The sequence below is a fragment of the Coffea arabica genome, chromosome 9e (assembly GCF_036785885.1).
Source record: "Coffea arabica cultivar ET-39 chromosome 9e, Coffea Arabica ET-39 HiFi, whole genome shotgun sequence".
NCBI lineage: Eukaryota > Viridiplantae > Streptophyta > Magnoliopsida > Gentianales > Rubiaceae > Coffea > Coffea arabica.
In genome coordinates this window covers 468,833-490,440 of record NC_092327.1, presented here as the reverse complement: position 1 = coordinate 490,440, position 21,608 = coordinate 468,833, and the positions used below count along the sequence as shown (strand labels likewise).

Below are 21,608 nucleotides of genomic sequence, written 5' to 3'. Positions count from 1 at the left end.
AATGCTTTTCAAAATCACATTCATGTACAACTCCTTTGTTGGAGTCTAAATCTGCGATAAAATATCATTTAGGACTGTAAAACTCTCTAGAGTTCGAAATATAGGAGTTTCGCTTCAGAAAATCAAATAAATGAAACTCATTTAAGTAGTATTCATTTTGCTTATCACACCCTAGAAAACTCATGATCGCTCTTTTAGTTTCGGAAGCGGTTAAAACGTTTAAGTTCGTAAAGTGGCTAAAAGACAAGGAAAACATATTCCGAATGGTCGCTACTTTCACTTTTCCAAGGGTACGAGTTTCGGTCAAATTTTAACTTATATACCTCTACGAAAGAAAACTCGAATATCATAGACAATCCCAATTCAATTCGACCTCAAATCTTTGCTCAAGTCGCGAGTACACACGCTTAACCCTCGAGTGAAAATTTGGACGGCACGCCCTTTGTATTTAGCTATTTTTCAGTGATTTATGGCTTTATTATTTTTCTCAACTCAGCCCAAATTCACACATAAGCAATCTTAACACAATAGCCTTTCAACTAGGCTTAATTTCATCCAAACACAAGGCAATTCTAGCAATGCAACCATCAAAATCAAAGCTGGAAACCAATTTTAAAGATGAATGGCTAAGTAATAGGTTTGACATCTTTCGGCGTTTTGGTCACAGTTGAAGCTACGCTTATCAGATTGGGGTAAATTTTATGGCGTTTCAAAGCTAAGATAGAGACCTACATTTCCTATGAAGACATCGACACCCAGTTTCTGCATGTTCAAGGTCAAAATGTGAAATCTCAGAGAAAACAGAAAACTGTCCGTTAAACAGGCATTTGGGCAGTCAGGAGTATTTTAGTCATTTCACATGCTACAGTGCTTCGATTGAACTGAAATTTACAGGCAGCTAGTTCACTCAATTCCCTACAACTTTCATGTTTTGAGCCAAACCTGATTCGGCCTTTATCATGGACGAACATGCAGGTCAGAAACAGAGCAGATTCCACTACAATTGCTGGAATTTGATGTTTCAATACTTAAAACTAACATTCATGCCTTGAATCACTACCCCAAGTCCCTATCCAAGCTCATCAACATCATATACTAGATAAATAACAATAATCACAACTGAAAATTACAAACCCTAGCTAAACATTCCACTATATCATCACAACTAGGAATTCAACCATCAAAATCCAATATTAAGAACTTCTATCCCCAACTTTAGTAAAATTAACAAAAGTAAAGCAAGTTCAAGCATGATACCTTCCCAAAGCCCCTTGTAAGTGAGAAACAAACCACTTTCTCCCCAAATTTTCAGCACCCCAAGTCTTCCAAGCACCAAAAGGAAAGGTTAATCGGTTTAGTTTTGTAGATTCCGCTCAAACAAATTTGATTCAAGGTGGAAGTTGCTAGTTTCTCTCTTGAACCTCGGCCAACAAGAAGGAAATGGAGCAGAATGGAAGCCAAGAGAAAGGTAAGAAGAAAGAAAATTGGTTTAGTCAAAGTTGGGTAGATTTCCGCCAAGTGTCGCCGCATGGTTAAATCTCAAAATTTTTCTTCGTTTCCTCTTTCTTTTGGTCAAAATTTTCGGCCACCTCTAGGATATTTTAGCATTGATATTTCTGAAATAAAAGCAAAGAGATTAAGATAATAAAGCGGTGTTCAAGTGGTGTATTCAATCGGTAGCAAACGGTGCACGTCGGTTCAAGCCGATTTTCTTTAGCTCGCACGTACTAATGTTTTAACTTATGATTCACTCACTTATTATTAACACTTCTAATCACACACTTTTTCTTATATAAAACTCACTCTTAACCACCAAATTTAATACACACACCTCCACAATTAATCATACTACCAGAATACGTGAAAACCCTAATTGCCCTAACTATAAAACTAAGGGGGAATTTTAAGAAAATATGAGCGAATTTTCCAGTCGTCACACGTAGACACAAATTGGATCATAAAATGTTCATCATGTAGACAAGAAGCTAAAGTAGAGCTAAGGTAGCCTTTTATAGTTAACCTCTCAAAATTTATTCTATCACACTCTATATTATACAATCAATTAAAACTCTTATGTTTCACTTACGATGTTGCATTGGAGTAACATTGACTAATTCAATGGCAAGATTTCAATGCTTAATATCTGGAAATGAAGCAAAAAGATTGATACAATTGACTGCTACCCAACTTAAGGATGCAGAGGCACATGTACTGCAGTAAACTTCACTTTTAAATTGCTAGTTACCACTTGCACATAGAAATAAAAATTTATAAACACTTCATCACTCTTTTGATCTCAGGGAATAACAATGACCCAAGAACTTTTTGGCATCATGAGAAAGTACAAGCCAATCTATTTTCTCAAAACATATGAGACAACTTCAAAGGAGAAACGCAATCATCAAAGCGTACAGCATAGATGAAGTCCACAACATACCATTGGCTCTACCAGATCCACCAATAACTTTCCAAACCTCAAAAGCTGCAACATCATCAAGCACCAAACAAAAGCAGCTAGCAGAAGAGCAAATGTTCACACCAATAACAAAGCTGCTACTCGAAGAAATAGCTGAATCAACTGAGCCAAAAAAAAGCCTCATCTCTGAATCAACTGCTACAAAAAGAGCCCTCACATTCACTAAAGTAGAGGCTCACCAAATAGTTGCAGCAACTACCACAGCAGAGAGCTACTAAACAATTGAAGACTTCGCTACCCCAGCTTCATCAAAAACCACTTCCATGGATAAAGCCATTGCCAACCCAACAAAGAAACCAAAATAGCAAGAAGGAGAAAATTAACCTCTCATCAACTCTCACTAAAATCTTTTGATGTTGCTAGAGAACTATTTAGCATTCAATGTGCAGGTCTATCATGCCTAAAGCGTAGTGTTAGAAGCCATTGCTCCAATATATTTTGATAGAGCAATGCATTCTAATACTTAGACTTACTAGGACCTCCCCTAACTACTAATGACTACTATTAGTATTGTTTATGACTCTTTGAAGCTCAAAATGTAGTATTAGAATCCACTACTCCAATATCTTTTGATAGAGCAGTGCATTCTAATACTTATATGTGATGTAATTTTCTCTAGCAACTTGAATCTCTGATTTGGTGTAAACAAGTACAAATATGTGATGTAATTTGCATGCTCTCAATACTTTTTAAGGCACTAGATGAAGAGTTTACTTTTCTTATAAGTTTAAAATTTATATATGCTTCTCCATCCATTTGCACATGAAAGTCAAAGACCTATCCCAAAGTATTAGCCCAGTACATTAGGCTTTGGTTGTGCCTAGCACAGTCGAAAAGTTTCTAATATCCAACAAAAATTAGTAATCTTTTTAAACAAAAATGATTCAAGTATGCCTTATCACGGGAACAAGAGGGATGGGTTGAATAGTACGGGAGTAAAGAATATATATGAGAGGTCCCAAGTTCGAGACCTCCCACCTACACTAACAAAAAAAAACTATGCCTTATCACAAAATATTGACCATTACCATAAAAATGCAATGTGGTAAATGAATGCTATAAAATATATAACTAAAGACTATTACAATACAGAAATTACAAAATTTTCTCCAAAAATATGCAAAAATGTATATTTGACAATCATTGGATATTAAACTTTAGTTCAAAAGTTATTCTGGATCAACTGTTGTGGTTTTTCAGATGGAAGAAATGCAATTTTGGTTCCTAAACTTCGGCATAGGAGCGATTCCAGTACTCAAAGTTTGGATCAAAGCAAATTTGGTCCCCAATATTTCCAATTAAACTACATTTAAAACGATTTACTGATTTTTTACAATTCTTTCCAGAATCACTTTCAATCACAATGATGCGTGATCTTTGCCGAAAGTTTTTTTTTAACATGAAAAAATGGCTAACAATAAATCACGAGATTAACGATTAATACTCTCATAATCACACGCACATTCCTTTCTTTAGGGTTTCTAAGTATACTAAAGGAACTACAATCTGAATTCAAAAATTTTTTTTTTTAGGGTTTCTTAGAGAATAATACACTTGTGCACTTTTTTTTTTGAAGGACTTAATGCACTCATTTTAATGTTCCCAAAGTTTAACACTTTTCATTGGTCAAAAAAATACTTTTTTATGTCAACTATGATGAATGTCAGCATCTATGCGAAACCTACAAAAATTGCTTAAGCATTCCATGATGAACTTGCTCAAGCATTCCAGCTGGATTGATCCAAGTTTAAAAAGTAAGTTTCAAGAAACCTTGCAACGGCAGGGAAATGTAACAATTTTGCAGATAGAGAATTGGGAAATGGAGTGGAGATGGATATTTTGGGGAAGGCAAAGTAAGGCAGAAAGAGGGATTTGAAACGAATTGTTAGGATTTTGGAAGAAGGAAAAGGGAGGAATCGAAGTTGGGGGTGACAAGGGTGGCTGGGTAGATTCTTCTTCTTTTTTTTCTTTTTTTTTTGAGGGGGGGTGCGGGGGTGCGGTGGGGAGGTGCTTTTGAATTATGTGGTACCTAATAAAATGGAAAATATGATTTTATTACCAAGAAATTTGACAATAGACATAAATTATCACCGTAAGTTTTCATTTGAAATTTAATCACTATTTAAAAAAACTTGTCCATTACAATTAAATACGATAAAATTATGGAATACTGCTGCGGACATGCCAAGGGACTTCAGCTACACTGGTGAGGATTCAAGTTAAAAGCGTTAATAAATCACAAGCATTCTTGAAATGGCCAGAAAACGTAACCTTTTTTCAAGATGACAGACAATTGAGAGAGGCCAAAAGAAATGAAGAAGAGGAAACGATAAATTATCCACACACACATACACATATACAAATTCATACATACATACATGCATACATACATACATATATATATATATCGTCCATTGAAATGCATGAAAAGGAACAATTATTTTGTTCATGATTAACAGTCATTTTGTTCATGATTCTCTAAGGCTGGATAACAACATCAAAGACGAGATAGCCAGTTTTATGCCATGAGACAAGAAAGAACACTTTTTGAATAACTTGTTTCAAGTAGATATGGCCTTCAAGCTCCGTGTCGACAATGCTGTTCTTCACTACACCCTCTAGTGTAGTTATTCACTGGTTTTCCAGGTTTGCAATTCTTTTGGCTGCCAATTCTTGCATCGCAAGGAATTGAATTCCTCTTCAATGCTGGGTATGAGATTGGAACTGGCCTTGCTAGGCAAGCACCAATTAAAAGTACAACAAAACAAAACAAAAGCGCTTTGCTTGATGTTGCCATCTTTGTCAGCGTGAATCGTTTCCAAAATGTTCCTTACAAGAGGATTGAAAAAGTAGCATGCTTTAAATGTAGCATGCTTTAAATGTCTGGAGGTTTAGCTTGTTTTGTGGAAGAGTTGAGATGTTTTTGCATGACCTTCCATGCAATCGAATTCTAAACATACGAGTACAATCTGAGTTGTACGAGCGCATTTAACGGTGCCAGAAACGAAATCTTTCCAAAGGAGAGCAATAATCGTCATATTTTAAAAGATTTTTCTGAAGGTTGACCCAAGACGCTCATTAGTTTACATAAATTATACTTAACTTTTCATATAAAATACACACACACACGCACTAAAATTTGGGGTAATTTTTTTATGTAATATTAGTGTATACACGAGCAGTATTGAATATACACTATATACTTTAATTTTAAATTTAAAATTCAACGTTTATACATATGATATACATTCATAACTGTTAGTATAAAAAATTTAACATTGACAATGTACTTGGCTGCTTATATTGGCAAGAGTAAGGATCTTGTGTACATTATACAGAAACTAAATTGGAAGGAATTCATAACATAAGGACGCAAAGAGTTTGGATATATATATTTAGCTAAATCTCCAGGACTGCTTTAAAAACCACAGCTGTAAACCATCAAAATCCGAAATCTTTTTAACTTTAGCTAACCTAGCTGTAGAATTATTTTTTACAAAAAAAAAATAAATTGTGTAGTTAATTCACTTAGACTGTTTTGAACATAGCTGTAAAGTGTAAACCATCAAAATATAAAATCGTTTTCGATTTAGCAAACCCTAACTTTAAAACTCAGTTGCAAAACCAGTTCGGTGTTGGTTCATTATTTGTATGAAGAACAAAGCCAAAACACAATCTGGTATGACAATGCACAATCAAATTAACACCAAAAAGCCTATAAAGAAAGCCCAAAAATCTTCAACAAAGGTGACATTGTTTAGCCCCCTTTCACTACCATTAGATCCTACACTTCAACTTGATTATAAACCTTTACATGCAGGATTTTCTGTTGCTAACGGTGGATCCAAATAAAAGAGGTTTTTGACTGTCGTGATTCAAAATCAGTTTAAAATCGATATATATTTATGGCTGCAATTAGGAGCTATCTTTATATTGCATTTAGCATATTGGTACTGCAATTGCCTAGCATTTACCTTTATGTATGTAGTGCTCAAAAAGTTGTAAATGAATAAATAAAGAAGTCAAAAATATTACAGACAATTGAATGAACAAATCAATCAAGTATAGAAACTACATTCACACGTTAAATTTACTACGTGGCATTATAATTTTAATAAACGTCTAACACTGATATTCTTTAGAGTAAATCTTATATACACTTACACTGTATGTAATATCAATATTAGATATATGGCACATAAGTAAAATTTGAATTTTAAATTTAAATTCAGATAAATTATCATACATCCAATGATAACGATGTATACACTGTTAATTATACAAAATTAACCATATTCTTTAATCCTACATTTTCTCGATTTTTTCCTTTTTGAAGAATTGACTAAGTCCCTAACATGACTTTCATATGATATTTATTTAAAAGTACATGCAACGTGGTCGTAGATACCTATGTAAACAAAGAAACTAGAAAAATAAAAATAAAAAAGCTGCCAATTAAATTATAGAAATCGTGTTTGGGAAAAGGGATGGACATTTTCAAAGTCAACAGTCTATAGGTTGGTGACAAAATTCAGAAATTACGATTCAGATCAAGCCACAAAATTTTGGACCAGGGGCATGCACGGTCATCACTAACAACCATTCGAAACAGTGTAAGGATTTTTGGACTGTAATTCAAATTAAACAGCTCATACATTCTTACAACAGACACTCAATTATTATGTATGGATTCATATGAACGGTAATAGAATATTACACTTTCATTGTAAAGATGTACTATCTGTTTAATTTGAATTACACCATTTCGGACAGTTGTCACTAACAACCGCCCGTACTCCTGGTCCCAAAATTTTGATAGAGTAGTACCTAAATATTCGCGGTTGCACTGGCAACAAATCCTATGGTCCTGCCTGTCCCTCTCCCCTCCTCCCCTCCCCCCCCCCCCCCCCCCCAGCCGCCCATGCTTTGGACTCTAGCTTTGTTTCAGTAGTAACACTGATATGTCCTAGCATAAGCCTCATCTGCTTAAGCGGATTCTGCCTTACCCAAATTTAATCTATAATGTGTGTGGGGTTCTTTGTAGCTTTAGCTGCGTATGCTGACTACGTTGGCCTTAGCTGCCTAAAGGTTTTAGAATATGGAAATATTGTCTGCATTCGAGAATTTCATGGTAGGAGAAAAATACTTCTTGATAAAGTAACTCAGAAAGGAAAAGTAAAAGATTCATTGGAATTCTCCAGTGCCATACATTTGCTTTGTAAGATGCAGTTTCATATGAGCGAAAAATATAGGATGATTTTGGTCCAAGAAAAAAAAGAGAAAACCAAAAAAGAAGCTCCTACGATTAAGTTATTAACCAAATTAACCGGTTCCAAATCAGGAAATTTAGCTATATGCAGTTCACTTGCATCTGAACAGTTTGTTTCTAAATCTAATCCTTAACTAATCATTTGAGTTTTGCTGTTAAAACAGCCAGAAAAGAACTGAGCATACAAAAAATAAAATATAGCATTTACGATTGGAGCATTGGTAACATGCATGGACATACAATTCTACCGACACAAGATTCTAAGCAACCAAGTATAAAGTTGCACGTTATTTCTATTAGAACCCAATTTTCAATTTAAGTTAATCTTTCAATTTGACAATGACGTTTTTGGGCAGCTGCGTAGTTAACAGGTTTACATGGATGACTAAGAAACAATATTATTTGATTACCGATAAGGTTATCTTATGTTTAACATTGAGGTGGCATTTATATCTGTATTAAAAGGGGTACAGATGACAAATAACTAAGATATATTGAGTGCAACAGCTATATTGCATTTAGGCCTGTCAACGGGGCGGGTCCGGACCGGAATTCATTATTCCGGACCCGGACCCGGCATACCAAATCGGATCCGGATTCGACCCATTTACCCAACGGGTTTTCTACTCTATGTTCCAGATCCGAATCTGACGGGTCTCGGATCCGGATCCGGGTCTACCCGAAAAAAATTATGAAAATTTACAATTTTCTAATAAAAATTGAAAAAAATATATTTGTACACTAATTTCTAACTAATACAAAAAAAACAAATAAGAAAATAAGTCAAATTGACTTTACTCAAAAACATCACCCTAATCAAATTATATTGATAAATATACATATTTTAAATTATTAATCCATTTATATCCAGATCCGGGTCTAATACGGATCGGAATACTATATTCCGTATAGTATCCAGGTAACGGAATTAAATCCATACCCATACCCGCAATAATTTCACGGATCCGGGCCGGGTTCGGGTCTAGACCCGGACCGTTGACAGGCCTAATTGCATTCCCTAATTATGCAAGGAACTAAGTCCATTACACACTCTTGAATTTGTATCACTTTTTTTTTTTTTTTTGACTCTAATTTTTTTTTTTTTCATAAAATTTTATTATTTTATAAAAATTTCGGCAGAATTTTCCCTTATAAAAGGACGAAACTCCCTGCCATCAAACCACAATTTGACAATAAATATACAATATAGCGAAGGATTAAGCACTGAAAATCTGATACTAAGATTAAATCTTCCGTTGTCCATATTAGGATGTCTTCCAGTGAATCTGAATGTTGATCCTTGAAGCTCAGCGGTTAATCTTGTCACTTTCACCTGCATTGGTCTTTTTTGCTTCTTATTCCCATTCATGCCAGACACCGTGTACGAAACGTAGGAAGTCCCAATCGATCTAATCTAATAGCCCCCCTGACCAATAGTGGTAAATCTGAAAATGTATTAAACACATGACCTGCGCAAGCATCAGCACCAAAATTTGCCAGATGATCTGCCGGTGTGTTTGCTTCTCTGTAGCAGTGTGTGATGGATTGGAAAGACTGCTTGAATATCATCAACTCATCCAGATCTCTCTGTAGACGCCAAGGACACGCACTAGTCCCTTGAACAATCTGAACCAGGGTGAGAGAATCTGCCTCTAAGTGTAACTCCAAGTACCCTCGAATCACACAATGTCTAACTCCCCATAACAACGCTCGAAGTTCTGCTTGCATGCTAGTTATCACTCCGAAGGGCTCCGCGTATCCAAATACAAAATTTCCTCGACTGTCTCGCACAAGTCCACCCCCCCCACTCCTTCCTGGGTTTCCCCGAGAGCATCCATCTGAGTTCAACTTATAACCTCCACACGGAGTTACCCAATAAACTGGCTTAATAATCATCCGCCTTTGATGACTACCCAACTCGAGAAGTAACCCTTCCCATGTAGGAGCAGAACACTGCACCCCCGGGAACCGTGATTGAAGAAAATCATGAAGAAGCTGAACAATCCGAGTCACCGTATCCCTTATCCTCATCTTCCGATCTTCAAACACCCCTTCATTCCTTATTTTCCACAAAACCCAGCATACTACCGAAGGAAGTATATTTTGTAAAAATTTTACACGGTCATTAGTTCCCCTCCTTACCCAACAAGACCACACCATGTGACGTGTTGTATGCACCCCACTAAATTCACCAGCAGTACTCTCGAAGTGACGCCAGACCGATCGTGCCCCTTCTCCTGAGCAAAATACATGATTCAAGGCCTCTTCCTGAGGGTTCTGACAACAGAAGCATTTAGATGGGCCATAGACCCCAAACCTCTTTAGTCGATCCATAAGAGGGAGCCTCCCCTGTAGTAGTCGTAATATAAAAAAAGAGATCTTGACTGGAAGGCCTTGCTGCCATATACGGGCAAAAAGCCAAGAGGTGTCATTGGAATGACTGATCAATGAGTAAGCCGATGCAGTGGAAAAAACACCCGAGTTCGTCAATGTCCACACCATTCTGTCATTGCCCCTACCTGAAGGAGGATCAAGCTCTAGAACCTGCCTAACCAGTTCTCCATCTAAGAATTGATGGAGCATGCCCACATTCCAGACCCGTCGATCTACAAAATCAACCACGGAATGATCATGGAAGACATCCACCTTGTTGCAAAGCGCTCCTGACCCCATCCAATTGTCATGCCAAAAATCCAAAGCACCCTCACGAACTATCCAAGTAATATTCTCCTCCCCAAAACGCTGCATTGTGACCATCCTCCTCCAAGCCTGGGATCCCCGATGACCAATATCAGCAAGACAAGGGTGCTGCCCTGCACAATACTTTTGGAGCATAAACTTTGCCCATAATGATTGCTGTTGCCGGAATTTCCACCAGAGTTTAATGGAAAATGAGTCGTAGACCTGCATCAACCCCCGCAGGCCTACACCCCCTTCATCCTTCGGCCGACACAGATCTGCCCAACTGATCCAATGGTACTTGTTCCCCAAATTCAAGGATCCCCACAAGAACTTGGCAAACAATTTCTCTAGGGCCATCAAAATCCCTTTTGGAGGGGACGCGGCTGCCAGCAAATGAATTGGCATAGAGGCTAACACACTCTGAATCAATACCACCTTGCCCCCTGACGATAAAATCTGGTTCTTCCAAGACAAAATGCGATTCGCCACCGCATTATATGTATCCGTATAGTAAATCGTCTTACTCCTTCCGTCATATAAGGGACAACCAAGGTACCGTATCGGAAATACTCTTCTATTATATCCCAATACCTGGTTAACAACCGCTGTCCTCTGAGCTGGTGAGCGTGGATGAGTAAGGAAACAACTCTTCTGAGGGTTGAGCCGCTGACCTGATACCTCACTATAATCTTCCAGAACTCGTTTAATCAAATGTAGGGATGACCTGCTGCCACTAGAAAAGATAATCACGTCATCGGCGAATGCCAAATGCGTAATTATAGGACAATGAGGAGGCACTTTAAACGGAGTAAATCCTCTCTGTGTGGGTAGCTTGTTGAGGGCTCGAGACAACAACTCAGCTCCAATAACGAATAAGGCTGGTGAAATGGGATCTCCTTGCCGTAAACCCCGTGAAGATTTGAAAAAGCCGTGTGAACCGCCATTTACAAGCACCGAAAACCAAATATTCGATATTAAGCGCCATATCATGTCTATCCAAGTTTCACTGAACCCGAAATACCGTAACACCTGTAGTAGAAAGGGCCATGAGACTCTATCATAAGCCTTCATCATATCTAACTTGATGAACACGTTGCCACCCCGATTTGATTTTTTAATATCCGCTACTAACTCTTGGGCTAACAAGAAATTATCTGTAATCTGCCTCCCTTGGACAAACCCACTTTGCTGTGGAGATATAATCCGGGGTAATATTATCGCCAATCTTGTCGATAATAGTTTGGAAATGATTTTGTTAGTGAAGTTACATAGACTGATTGGCCGAAATTGCTTGAAATCTTGGGGGTTCTCCACTTTGGGTAACAACACAATTGAAGTAGCCGTGATACTCCTAGGTAGTTCAGCGCCGCAGAAAAAGCTGATAACCGCACGGTATATATCCAAAGCCACTACCTCCCAAGCAAAGGTAAAGAATTTCCCTGTAAACCCGTCCGGCCCTGCTGTGCTCTCTCCGTCCATAGCAAAGACTATGTCTTTAACTTCTGTAAGAGATGGAATGTCCGTTAACCGTGAGTTTTCTTGGTCCGTTATCAATTTCGGTATGATCTGCAGACCAGTAAGGCAAGGAAGGCCCCCCTCTGCTGTGAAAAGCTCCTTAAAGAAACCCACTGCTGCTTCCCCAATCTGGCATTCCTCATCGATCCACTCTCCAGCGGTATCTTTGATCCGATGAATTACTGCCCTATGCCTCCTTTCCGTGACCAAGGAATGAAAATATTTGGTGTTCCTATCTCCGTCCGAGAGCCACCTTACCCGCGCCTTTTGTTTCCAAAAACCCTCCTCAACTATAAGCGCTCTGCGTAACCGAGCCCGAGCATGATGTAACTCGCTCCGCCGTTGCTCAGTAGGATCCAGGTCGTATGCTGTTTCAGCCTCTGTTACCATACGTTCGGCATCACGTGCTCCCTGGAAAATATCCCCAAATGTCGTTCTAGACCATTGCTTGAGGGCATTTTTAACATTCCTCAACTTCAAGGCCAATACTTGCAAAGGAGAACCATTGACTGGTTGAGCCCAACAATCCTTGATAACCCCCAGTAAACCAGGATGAGTAGTCCAGATGTTTAAGAAACGGAACGGCTTGGGTTTGTTATCTAGTTTCGTATCCACCGACAACAATAATGGAGCATGATCCGACGGGTCACGTCCTAAATGTTGCACCATGATTTGGTATGGAAGCTCTAAAGCACGCCCGCATAGAAGTAAGCGGTCCAGACGTTTCCATATCCGCGCCGTTCCCGAACGGTTATTACACCAGGTATATCTTGAACCAGAGAATCCCGCATCACAGACACCGGCCATCGTCATGAAATTCAAAAATTCTGATCCCTCCGACGGTCTAAATGGCAATCCACCCCTCTTCTCCTCGGTATTTATGACCACATTGAAATCTCCTATCAAAAACCAAGGGTTGAAGTCGGGTTTATCCCCCAAAAGTGCATTCCACAAGTTTTCTCTTTCCTGCTCCGTACACTTCGCATGTATACAAGATAAAGTAATGAAGTCTTGAAAAAAATGAGATTTAACTCTAATAGTTAGATGTTGGGGAGACTCCCCTGTAATCTGACACGTAAACAACGACCGGTAGAAAATCCAAACAGAACCCCAAAGATTGAACAAGCAACAATCCATCCCCAATTTAATTCTAATATTAGTGATTGACTCCACCCTCAATTTAGGTTCAACAACAACCACCAATTGAAGATCATACATTTTAATAAGTTTCCTTAATCGTCTTAAATTACGAGCACGAGCTACCCCTCTTATATTCCAAAAAAGAAACTTAATCATCAGAAAGGACAGAAAAAGAATTTGATGAAGAACTAACCATGGAGCGTAGTGTTCTATCTGACGGGAGACCAGCTCGGAGACCACGTGACACCGTCTCCAAATGCCCGGTCTGTAGTGATGACTTCTCCTGTCGGACAAGGTCCTTGCCCCTAGGGGAGAGGGTACCTACCCTCCTTTGAGAATCCTGTATGTCATCAATATGTCCCTCAGCAGAACACACGACCACCCTCGCGGGCAGCGCACTCCCTGCAATCTCAGAACCTTCCTCTCCTTTCTCATGTCCCAGTACCACCTCGATACCTTCGACAGCCACCGCCCCACATTCCTCCTCCGTTTTCCTCTCATGCTGTGCTGCTATAGTATCAGAGGACTGCTGCACCTGGTCCTCTTGCTCAGGCTCGTGAGATGTACCACCTGGTGACTGATCATGAGCAACTAACTCTTTGCTAGCCACAACTCTATTAACTTCTCCCTTTGCCCCATCAATCACTGCATCATCTTGTATCAACCTTGCTGGGTTTTTTGTATTATCCTCCGAAGGCCCATCAGGCCCAGTAGTCTTGGCATGTTGACCAGAGGTTCCTCTCAATTCGGGCTTTAAAACATGACAAATCTCCACATCGTGACCTTGGCGGAAACAATGTGAGCAGTACCTTGGAAGGTTCTCAACCACCAGCTCTTGCCAAAAACCAGTATGATTTCCATTGCCAATCCAAACCCGCGACGGAGTCGACCGCAACAAATCCATCTCAACACACACCCGTGCCACACTTGGTCGTGACACCGCAAGGGTAGCCGCATCAACCAACAAAGGGTTACCCACCATAGAAGCAATCTGAAAAATCACCTCCTTATTGAAAAAATGCAGCGGGAGCTTTGGTAATTGAAGCCACAGCGGAACCACCGACGACTCCCTATCAACATGGAAGTTTGTGGTCCATTTGAATACTCTCATGGGGAATGAAGCCACATACCAGATCCTTCTGAACCATACACGATGGAAATCAGCTTCATTGTTCAACTGAATTAACACATGTCTTGCGTCCAATAGGCCAATCGTCGGGTTCTCACGTAAATCCAGCGATGCAATGAATTTCCTCACCTCCTCCAACTTCGGTCTACCTCTAGAGAATTTCCCAATCAATGCAAAACGAAATGGACTGGCCAAAGCTTCAACCGCTGCCTGTGGGAAAATCAATGCAGGTTCTCCTTTGTGTGTAGCCTCCTGTGCCGCAAAGGATAGTGTCGGCTGCTGTGAGTTTTTCGTGAACAAATCAGAAAATGATTTGCGTTGAAATGTAGGGGGGGCAGGCTGCCCTCCATCAGGTGGCCGTACGGCAGCCATGGACTGCCGCACCACTGCCCAAACTACTTCTTGTAAACCTTAGCACAAAAATGGTAAGAATGTAGAAGTTTATAGAACCGGAGTGGACTTCACCTTTGGCTAGAAAACCAAATCCAGGTTACCAAATCCAAAGCTAGTTTTCTGTATAGGCATTATGACAAACATGTGGTCTACATGACTTAAGTTCCTCTGGTTCTTTGAAGCTAAGCTGATTGTAAAATCCAATTTTTCCAACAATCTTTGTGAGAGTAATAACTCCAGAAAATTATGGGATGAAATTGCCCATAATCAATCCAAGCGATCCTTTAATGTCCGTAGCCCCAAGATGTCCAGTCCAGAAGCTTGGACCGAACTATAACTCTGCTCTCAAATCTACCTTCAAAAGTTACCTTGGCAAGAGGCACAACAGATAGATTGAGAAGTTGAAGAGTAATGGTTGATGAAGCTTGTCTCCTCTACTCACCGATTTGAACATCCAAGAAATCTCTGCCTGGACCCTGTACAATTTGTATCACTTTTACACTTTGCACCCTAAATTTCAATTTTAAACACTTTATACTTTAAACTTTCAATTTTGGACATTTTGCACCATAAACTCTCAAATTTATCCAATTTAAATCTAATAAATAATAACTTTAGTAAAATTAACGGTATGAAGGATCCAACAAATTAATGACAATATGTTGAAAGTGGTCAAAAGATACTAAGATATCGTAAAAAAAAAAAAAGATAATACATTGTCATTAATTTGCAGCATTTTTAATCTCGGCAATTTTGCTAACAATAGTAGTGATTGAAACCCTATAAATCAATGATAATATGCTAAAAATGGTTTCAAAAAAAAAAGCTAAGAGATCGTAGTTAAAACAAAACGGTTCATTATCATTAATTTTCACTATCCATTATCTTGTTAATTTTGAGAATGTAATTATTAATTGGACTTAAATGGGATAATCCTGAAAATTTAGGGTGCAAAGTGTCCAGAATTAAGAGATTGGAATGCAAAGTATTCAAAAGTAAAATTTAAGATGCAAAGTGAGATGTGATACAAGTTTAGGAGTGCAAAATGAAGTTAGTCTTTACGCAGGTGAACCAATATTAGCAACGATATTTTTTCTTCTAATCATTTCACTATGACTAGCACTAATATTTTCTTTTATTTCAGTGCATGTTGCACAAAAGCGGTGGCTCTCAATGTGGTTAGCCGTCAATCATACCAAAGTTTTTAATAGGAGCAAAACACCAATGCAGCCTTCGATGCCGTCGGGGGCTGTCAAAGACAAACAAGACACTACCAAGCGATGCAACTGTGGGCTGTCAAAGACAAACAAGATGCAAGTTTTTATCCGTCCACAACATGTGCTTTATTTGCTGCACAAAGACGTGGCAGACTTCTAGTATTAAATTGATTCAACAGCAGAGCCAGGATTCACATTGGAATTGTCCTTTGCAGCCTCAATTCATTCCAAAATGTACTGCTAATGATTTTTAAGCACCAACTAAGATACATTATGACTGATTGACTGGCAACCGATGCTTTGTAGAATAATGTTAACAAAATGGAGTTAGTGGCCACTTTGAGATAAAAAGTAGGGTTAAATGCGCTAAGCCCACCTTTCTAATTATGAATAGTATCACATTTAATTTTATTGCACTTAATTTTAATCCTTTCTTGGAGTAAACTCAAAGAGTTTGGCCATGTGATTAGCCTTTGAATAGATGTTAATAAGCAGAAGAAATGATGAATTATCTATCTCCATGTGCAAAATTTGCAAATACTGACTTTTATAGCCAATTAGCTGTAGCTTCTAGTCAAAAAGTTTTAAGGTATCGAAAATAAAACAAAACAAAAGTTAGCTAATTAATGGGAGCTCCCCCATTAGTGAAAGAGATCGAAAGTCAATCTTGTACTATGATAACTGACTGATGATGTATATCTAATATATCCATGTGCAAAATATTGGTTGTAAAATAATTGCAGCTGAACTTAGTTAAAGGACAAAGAAATTTTGATAGTGGTCCAGAAATTTTGATACGGCTCCTTCATGTTCTTCTTGCTTTTCGTTCTGTTGAATGTCACAATGAAATTTATATTACAAATGTATTTTTGGTGTTATGGAATCAAACTATTTAACTTACAATTCGTCAAAGAAACTTCAATCACAAATTATATATGGGAGTGTTTGGATAGCAAAAATATTTCAAATATTATTTTACTTGCATCATAAACACATTTTCCAACCCACCTTTTTATATTCCCAATCACCTTTTTATCTGACATACATCACATCACAAAAAGTGCTACAGTAATTATTCTAAATAATATTTCAAATAATACTCTATCCAAACAAACTTATAAGTAAAAATGATAAGCTAGAAAATGAGCCTAGACAATTAGGTCTCGTAACTGAAAAATCTATAATTATTCTACTCAATTTCGAAATTTAACAAACAATTCTTCTAACTCACTCCATCATTCTATACTATTATTACTATGCATTAGTAAGGCGATACAGTGTCCACCATTTACACTAGTTTTGATAATGATGAAAAAGACATGAATGATGTCGGTATAAGAGAATTACCTATTCCTCACATCACCAAGCCAAAAGTACTCTATTTTTCTCGCTTTAACATTTGTGTCATAAGTTGTAAAGCTCAAGAGCCAACACATTGGATATGGATTTTGTTTGTGTTTGATCATGTGGCGTTTACGATAAATATTCGTTCCTACTTATCTAATGAGACGTCAAGAAAGATATATGCGATCTCATCCCCTTGGAGTGGAGTATGTTTATTATGGAAGTTAACATTTAAACTAGTATAATGTGAGGGATTTTTTTGAAATACTCCATATTAGATGTAAAGGATAAAGTATTTAGCATCATCAAGTTTTAGAGTAAATCTTTTATGCATTATCAATGTATACACTAGCGGCTCTAGATATATGCTACATATATAAATTTTGGTATTCAAATTCAAATTGAAATGATGTGATGTGTATATAGATCCATCAGTGAATGTATTGATACTGTATGAAAAATTAATCCTAATTGTATATTATATTGAGTAAATTTTTTGTTACACTATCAACGTAGACAACATTGACTCACTAATTGGATGGACAGGTAATAATTATTAATGAATTTTGCCTAAACAAAAGAATTCTTCTTTTTCTCTATCTAAACCACTGCTTTTTTTCTAGCGCTAGTACGTTTACACTAACAGTGTATTAAAAAAATATCATATATATATATATATATATATATATATATATTGATTTTAAGGGATCGATCATCTTTATCGAAATAGACTTGTGTGGCTCAAGGTAGAAAAACGCAATATATATATATATATATATATATATATATATATATATATATATATATCTATATACATGAAGTGGAAAGTGTATGACTTTGTAAAGAATATATCAAAATACTGAAGCAATTACCAGCATTCCACTGCCAGATTAAAAATTATTAGCATGAAATTTTATTTGAATTAATCTGTTTGAATATCTAGATTCGATGTGTCAAATGAACTTGAGGCGATGGAAACCAACTCAATTAGAGACCCTTCGCTAAGTTAACTAATTTTTATCTTCCTGTTTATTAGGTATTAATTACTAATTGTTCGAGCAAATCCCCTAGAGCAAAATTCATTAAAAGTTGCTCAGAAAATGTCATGTTTATAATGCGTTAAACGCTTTAGGGATACGAATATTACAAGCACAAATCCTTTATCTTTTACATCATGAGCTCTATGGAAATGTCAAGTTTTATTAAGCATTACTAATTGTTGGTCAAAAATACATAAAGCAGAATCCACTTTTTAAGAAATTTAAGTTGTTATGAGAAAAAGGTTGTACTTTCCAAATTTTGATTTTCTAAAATTAATCACGAGGATAGACGGTAAACCTTCTAATCCCAATCAAAGGATGATGGTATGAACAGTGTTGATTGAACTATTCAATTTAATGCGTTTAAACACACAATTTGTCTCCTAACTATATACAACAAATTGAGTCGTCTCAATTCTTTTGTTTCCACTGAATATGAGGAACAGGCGTAAACAATAAACTGTAGATTTTAGCCATTTTTTTATATCTTTATAAAAGGCTTGTACATGTAATTAAGAGGTGAAAGAAATATTTCTTTTCTAAATGCACATTCATATCCTTAAAATCTAAAAGCTTTATAAAAAATGTTGTAAATTCGATGTATTAAGGATCTTGGTTAACCGGCTCATTGTGTCTATGGCAGAAATTATAATGGATTACATGTTGAAATCACGATGGTCTGTATCTTTTGCAAATCATAAAAGAGTTATGTAAAAAAGTTTTAAACTGCAGGGGTTAAAGTGTATTTTATCTCAAATACTAACATTTTTTTCCCTAAAACAACTACATTAAGCTATAAGAAAATTTTAGAAAAAAAATATATAACTGGCCTAACCCTAAATTTAAATAAATTAGCATACCCAAAAAAATCCAAAACTAATTATGCTGTCCTAAAAACCAATGAAAAGCAAGGAACCTTATTATATCTTGCTTCATTATTACGTACCACGATGCAATCGGCATAAAATTGAGCTTGTTCCATTATTTTTCTTTTTCAAATTTATGATTATGCAAGCTTTCTTGCCCCATTGAGTATCATCCAAGTTCGCTGATGTGGCGCTGTATCATTTCTGACGAGTTCAATTTTTAAGATACTTTAGTGAAATCGTCGGCCTCCCAATTTGAATTGTCCCAAAGAAAAACGTGTTTCTGCGGAATGAAAAACGTGTTTCTTCTGATCTTTATCTGCTGTTTCACGGAATATGTGTTGATTGGCTAGCGATCGTCTGGCTGACAAAGTTTGCGCAATTGGGCCAACCCTCTTTAATTCTTAGGGGACGCTTTAAACTAGGTGACGGGTCTCTTTTCAACCTTTGTGGTCACCAAGAAGGACAATTCTGACAACAATATCCCACGATTGACCTTTACATTCTATTTTCCGCTGTTGATTCTTCCAACCCTCAAATTTTCCGTACATAGTAGGTGTTTTACAAGGTTTTTTTAAAATAAAATACACTATATCATTGTATACGAAAAGCTTTTATTGTAACTATATTTTGAAAGTGTTTTTAAAATTTAAAATTTTATTAAGGTGCTTTAAAAATTTTGCAAAACTTCCCACTACGCACCTCTCTCCACCAACGTCATCGGCGGCCACCGCCTCCTCCGTCCCCTGACCTCTCCCCCTTCTCTTACCCTCCTTTTCTCCCCTTTGCCCCTCTAGCCTCTCCCTCCCCTCCCTTTCCCCCACACTCCCTGGGAATCCTTTCTTTCCCTCCCTCCCCCTCTTCCGCACCTTCTTTCTTCCCTCTCACAACCAAATCTAGTTATACGTTTTGGTTGCCAGAGGGAGTGAAAGGGCTGCGAGGAAGGGGAAGGGAGTGTTCCAAAGAGGGTGCAGGCGAATGGGAGAGAGGAAAGAGGGAAGGGAGGGGCAGGGAGGGGATAAGGAGGGGAGGGGAAAGGGAAACCAAGAGGCAGGAGAGGGGGAAACTAGGGGGTAGGGGATTGGGAAGGAGGTGCAAGGTAGCAAGCGGAGTTAGGAAAGAAGGTGGGAGGTGGCTCGGGGAGGAGAGGAATGGGATAGGAGAGGAGGAAAGGGGGAAACCAAAGGGTCGGGAAGGGGGGAAGAAGGATGTGCAAGGTGGTGGCCGAAGTTGAGGAAGAAGGAGGTGCTGCTGCTGCTACTACTACTGCTGCTATTATTATTATTATTATTTTGTATTTTTGGTGAGTGTATTTAGTTTTTTTTATAAGTATTTTTGAAATATATTACTATAACATTGTATTTAAAAAACCGTATTTAGAAAAAACTTCCAATCCAAACAAACAGAACCCTATCAGTAAATTGTAGATTTCTTAGACTTCCTGCTGATGGCCTTATTTTGTGTGCTAATATAACGAAGTCCTTTCAAATCTTCCAACATCCAACAAATTATCGATTTCTTACTTGATGTATTAATTTAAAGTGATCCAAGACTTGCACTATTGACTTTTCTTTAATTCGAACATGTGCATTCACACCAAAAACATAAGATCACCTATGAAGTGTTTAAAGCTTTTATAGAAAAGTATTTGTACATCTTTTTAGCTAACTGATCACCAAAATTCAATATGGTCATATTGAACACCAACACGGAGTAGATTTGTTACTTTTTGGTTAAAAACTGCTTTGTGAAAGCTTTTATAGTAGAAAATCAAGGTAAAATTAGTGAAGATAATTTTTTCTTTTTTTTTTAGGTACTTTGGGTAATTATACTTGTGCCAATGTCAAATTACAAATTTGATAAGTGTAGTAGGAAAAGGAAATTTTTCTATCGCCCTTTTAGTCCCTTAACTTGTATCCCTTAATGAAGATAACAATATAAATTTTAAATATTTGAAATTGTTATAATCTAAGGGTCAACAACTCTCATTTCATCATCTAACAGTAAATTTAACTTGAGGTATGATGTATACTTGATTTTAGAAGATTTTTTGGAAATTAAATTGATTGACATAAATTGGATGGTGAAGTATCAAAAATTATCCCAAGCACTCAGAGTGAATAGAATTGTTCGAAAAATTGTAGAGACTTCTCAAGGAATTTACCATTTACTTCCCATTTTCTTTCTTCTTTCTTTTTAGAAAGGAATAGAGTTAATGGAGTAAATAGACTTGCTCGAAAAATTGTAGAGAGTTCTCAAGAAATTTACCATTTACTTCCCATTTTCTTTCTTCTTTCTTTTTAGAAAGGAATAGAGATTACAAAAAAAAAAAAAAAGCAGATGACAATTACTTCTCCTAACACCCCATTAATGAATCACTTTTTAATAGCATAAGAACAGTAATCATTCATATGAAAATTACTTCTCCTAACACGATCCAATTATTGAATCACTTTTTAATAGCACAAGAACTGTAATCACTATCTAAAATCAATTGACATATAATGTACAAGTTTACAGGATCAAAATGAAGAAAT

The 21,608-nt window shown here is 37.2% G+C and overlaps 1 protein-coding gene across 1 annotated transcript; it reads right to left on the bottom strand.

Moving 5' to 3' along the window:
* Positions 1–2,381: 2,381 nt before the first annotated feature.
* Positions 2,382–13,160, bottom strand: LOC113710128 (uncharacterized). Its single transcript, XM_027232965.2, has 2 exons — positions 9,215–13,160; positions 2,382–2,638 (listed from the first exon to the last, which is right to left on the bottom strand). Exons 1-2 carry the CDS (start codon positions 13,158–13,160, stop codon positions 2,382–2,384), a joined length of 4,203 nt encoding a protein of 1,400 aa, XP_027088766.2.
* Between the last annotated feature and the right edge of the window lie 8,448 nt (positions 13,161–21,608).

Excerpts from the sequence above, each read along its gene's own strand:
- LOC113710128 (XM_027232965.2), bottom strand. The coding sequence starts at position 13,160 with ATGTATGATCTTCAATTGGTGGTTGTTGTTGAACCTAAATTGAGGGTG. Across the intron at positions 2,639-9,214 it reads TGGTGCTGATGCTTGCGCAG|TGAATGTGAGGGCTCTTTTT; the intron begins GTCATGTGTTTA and ends CCTCTACTTTAG.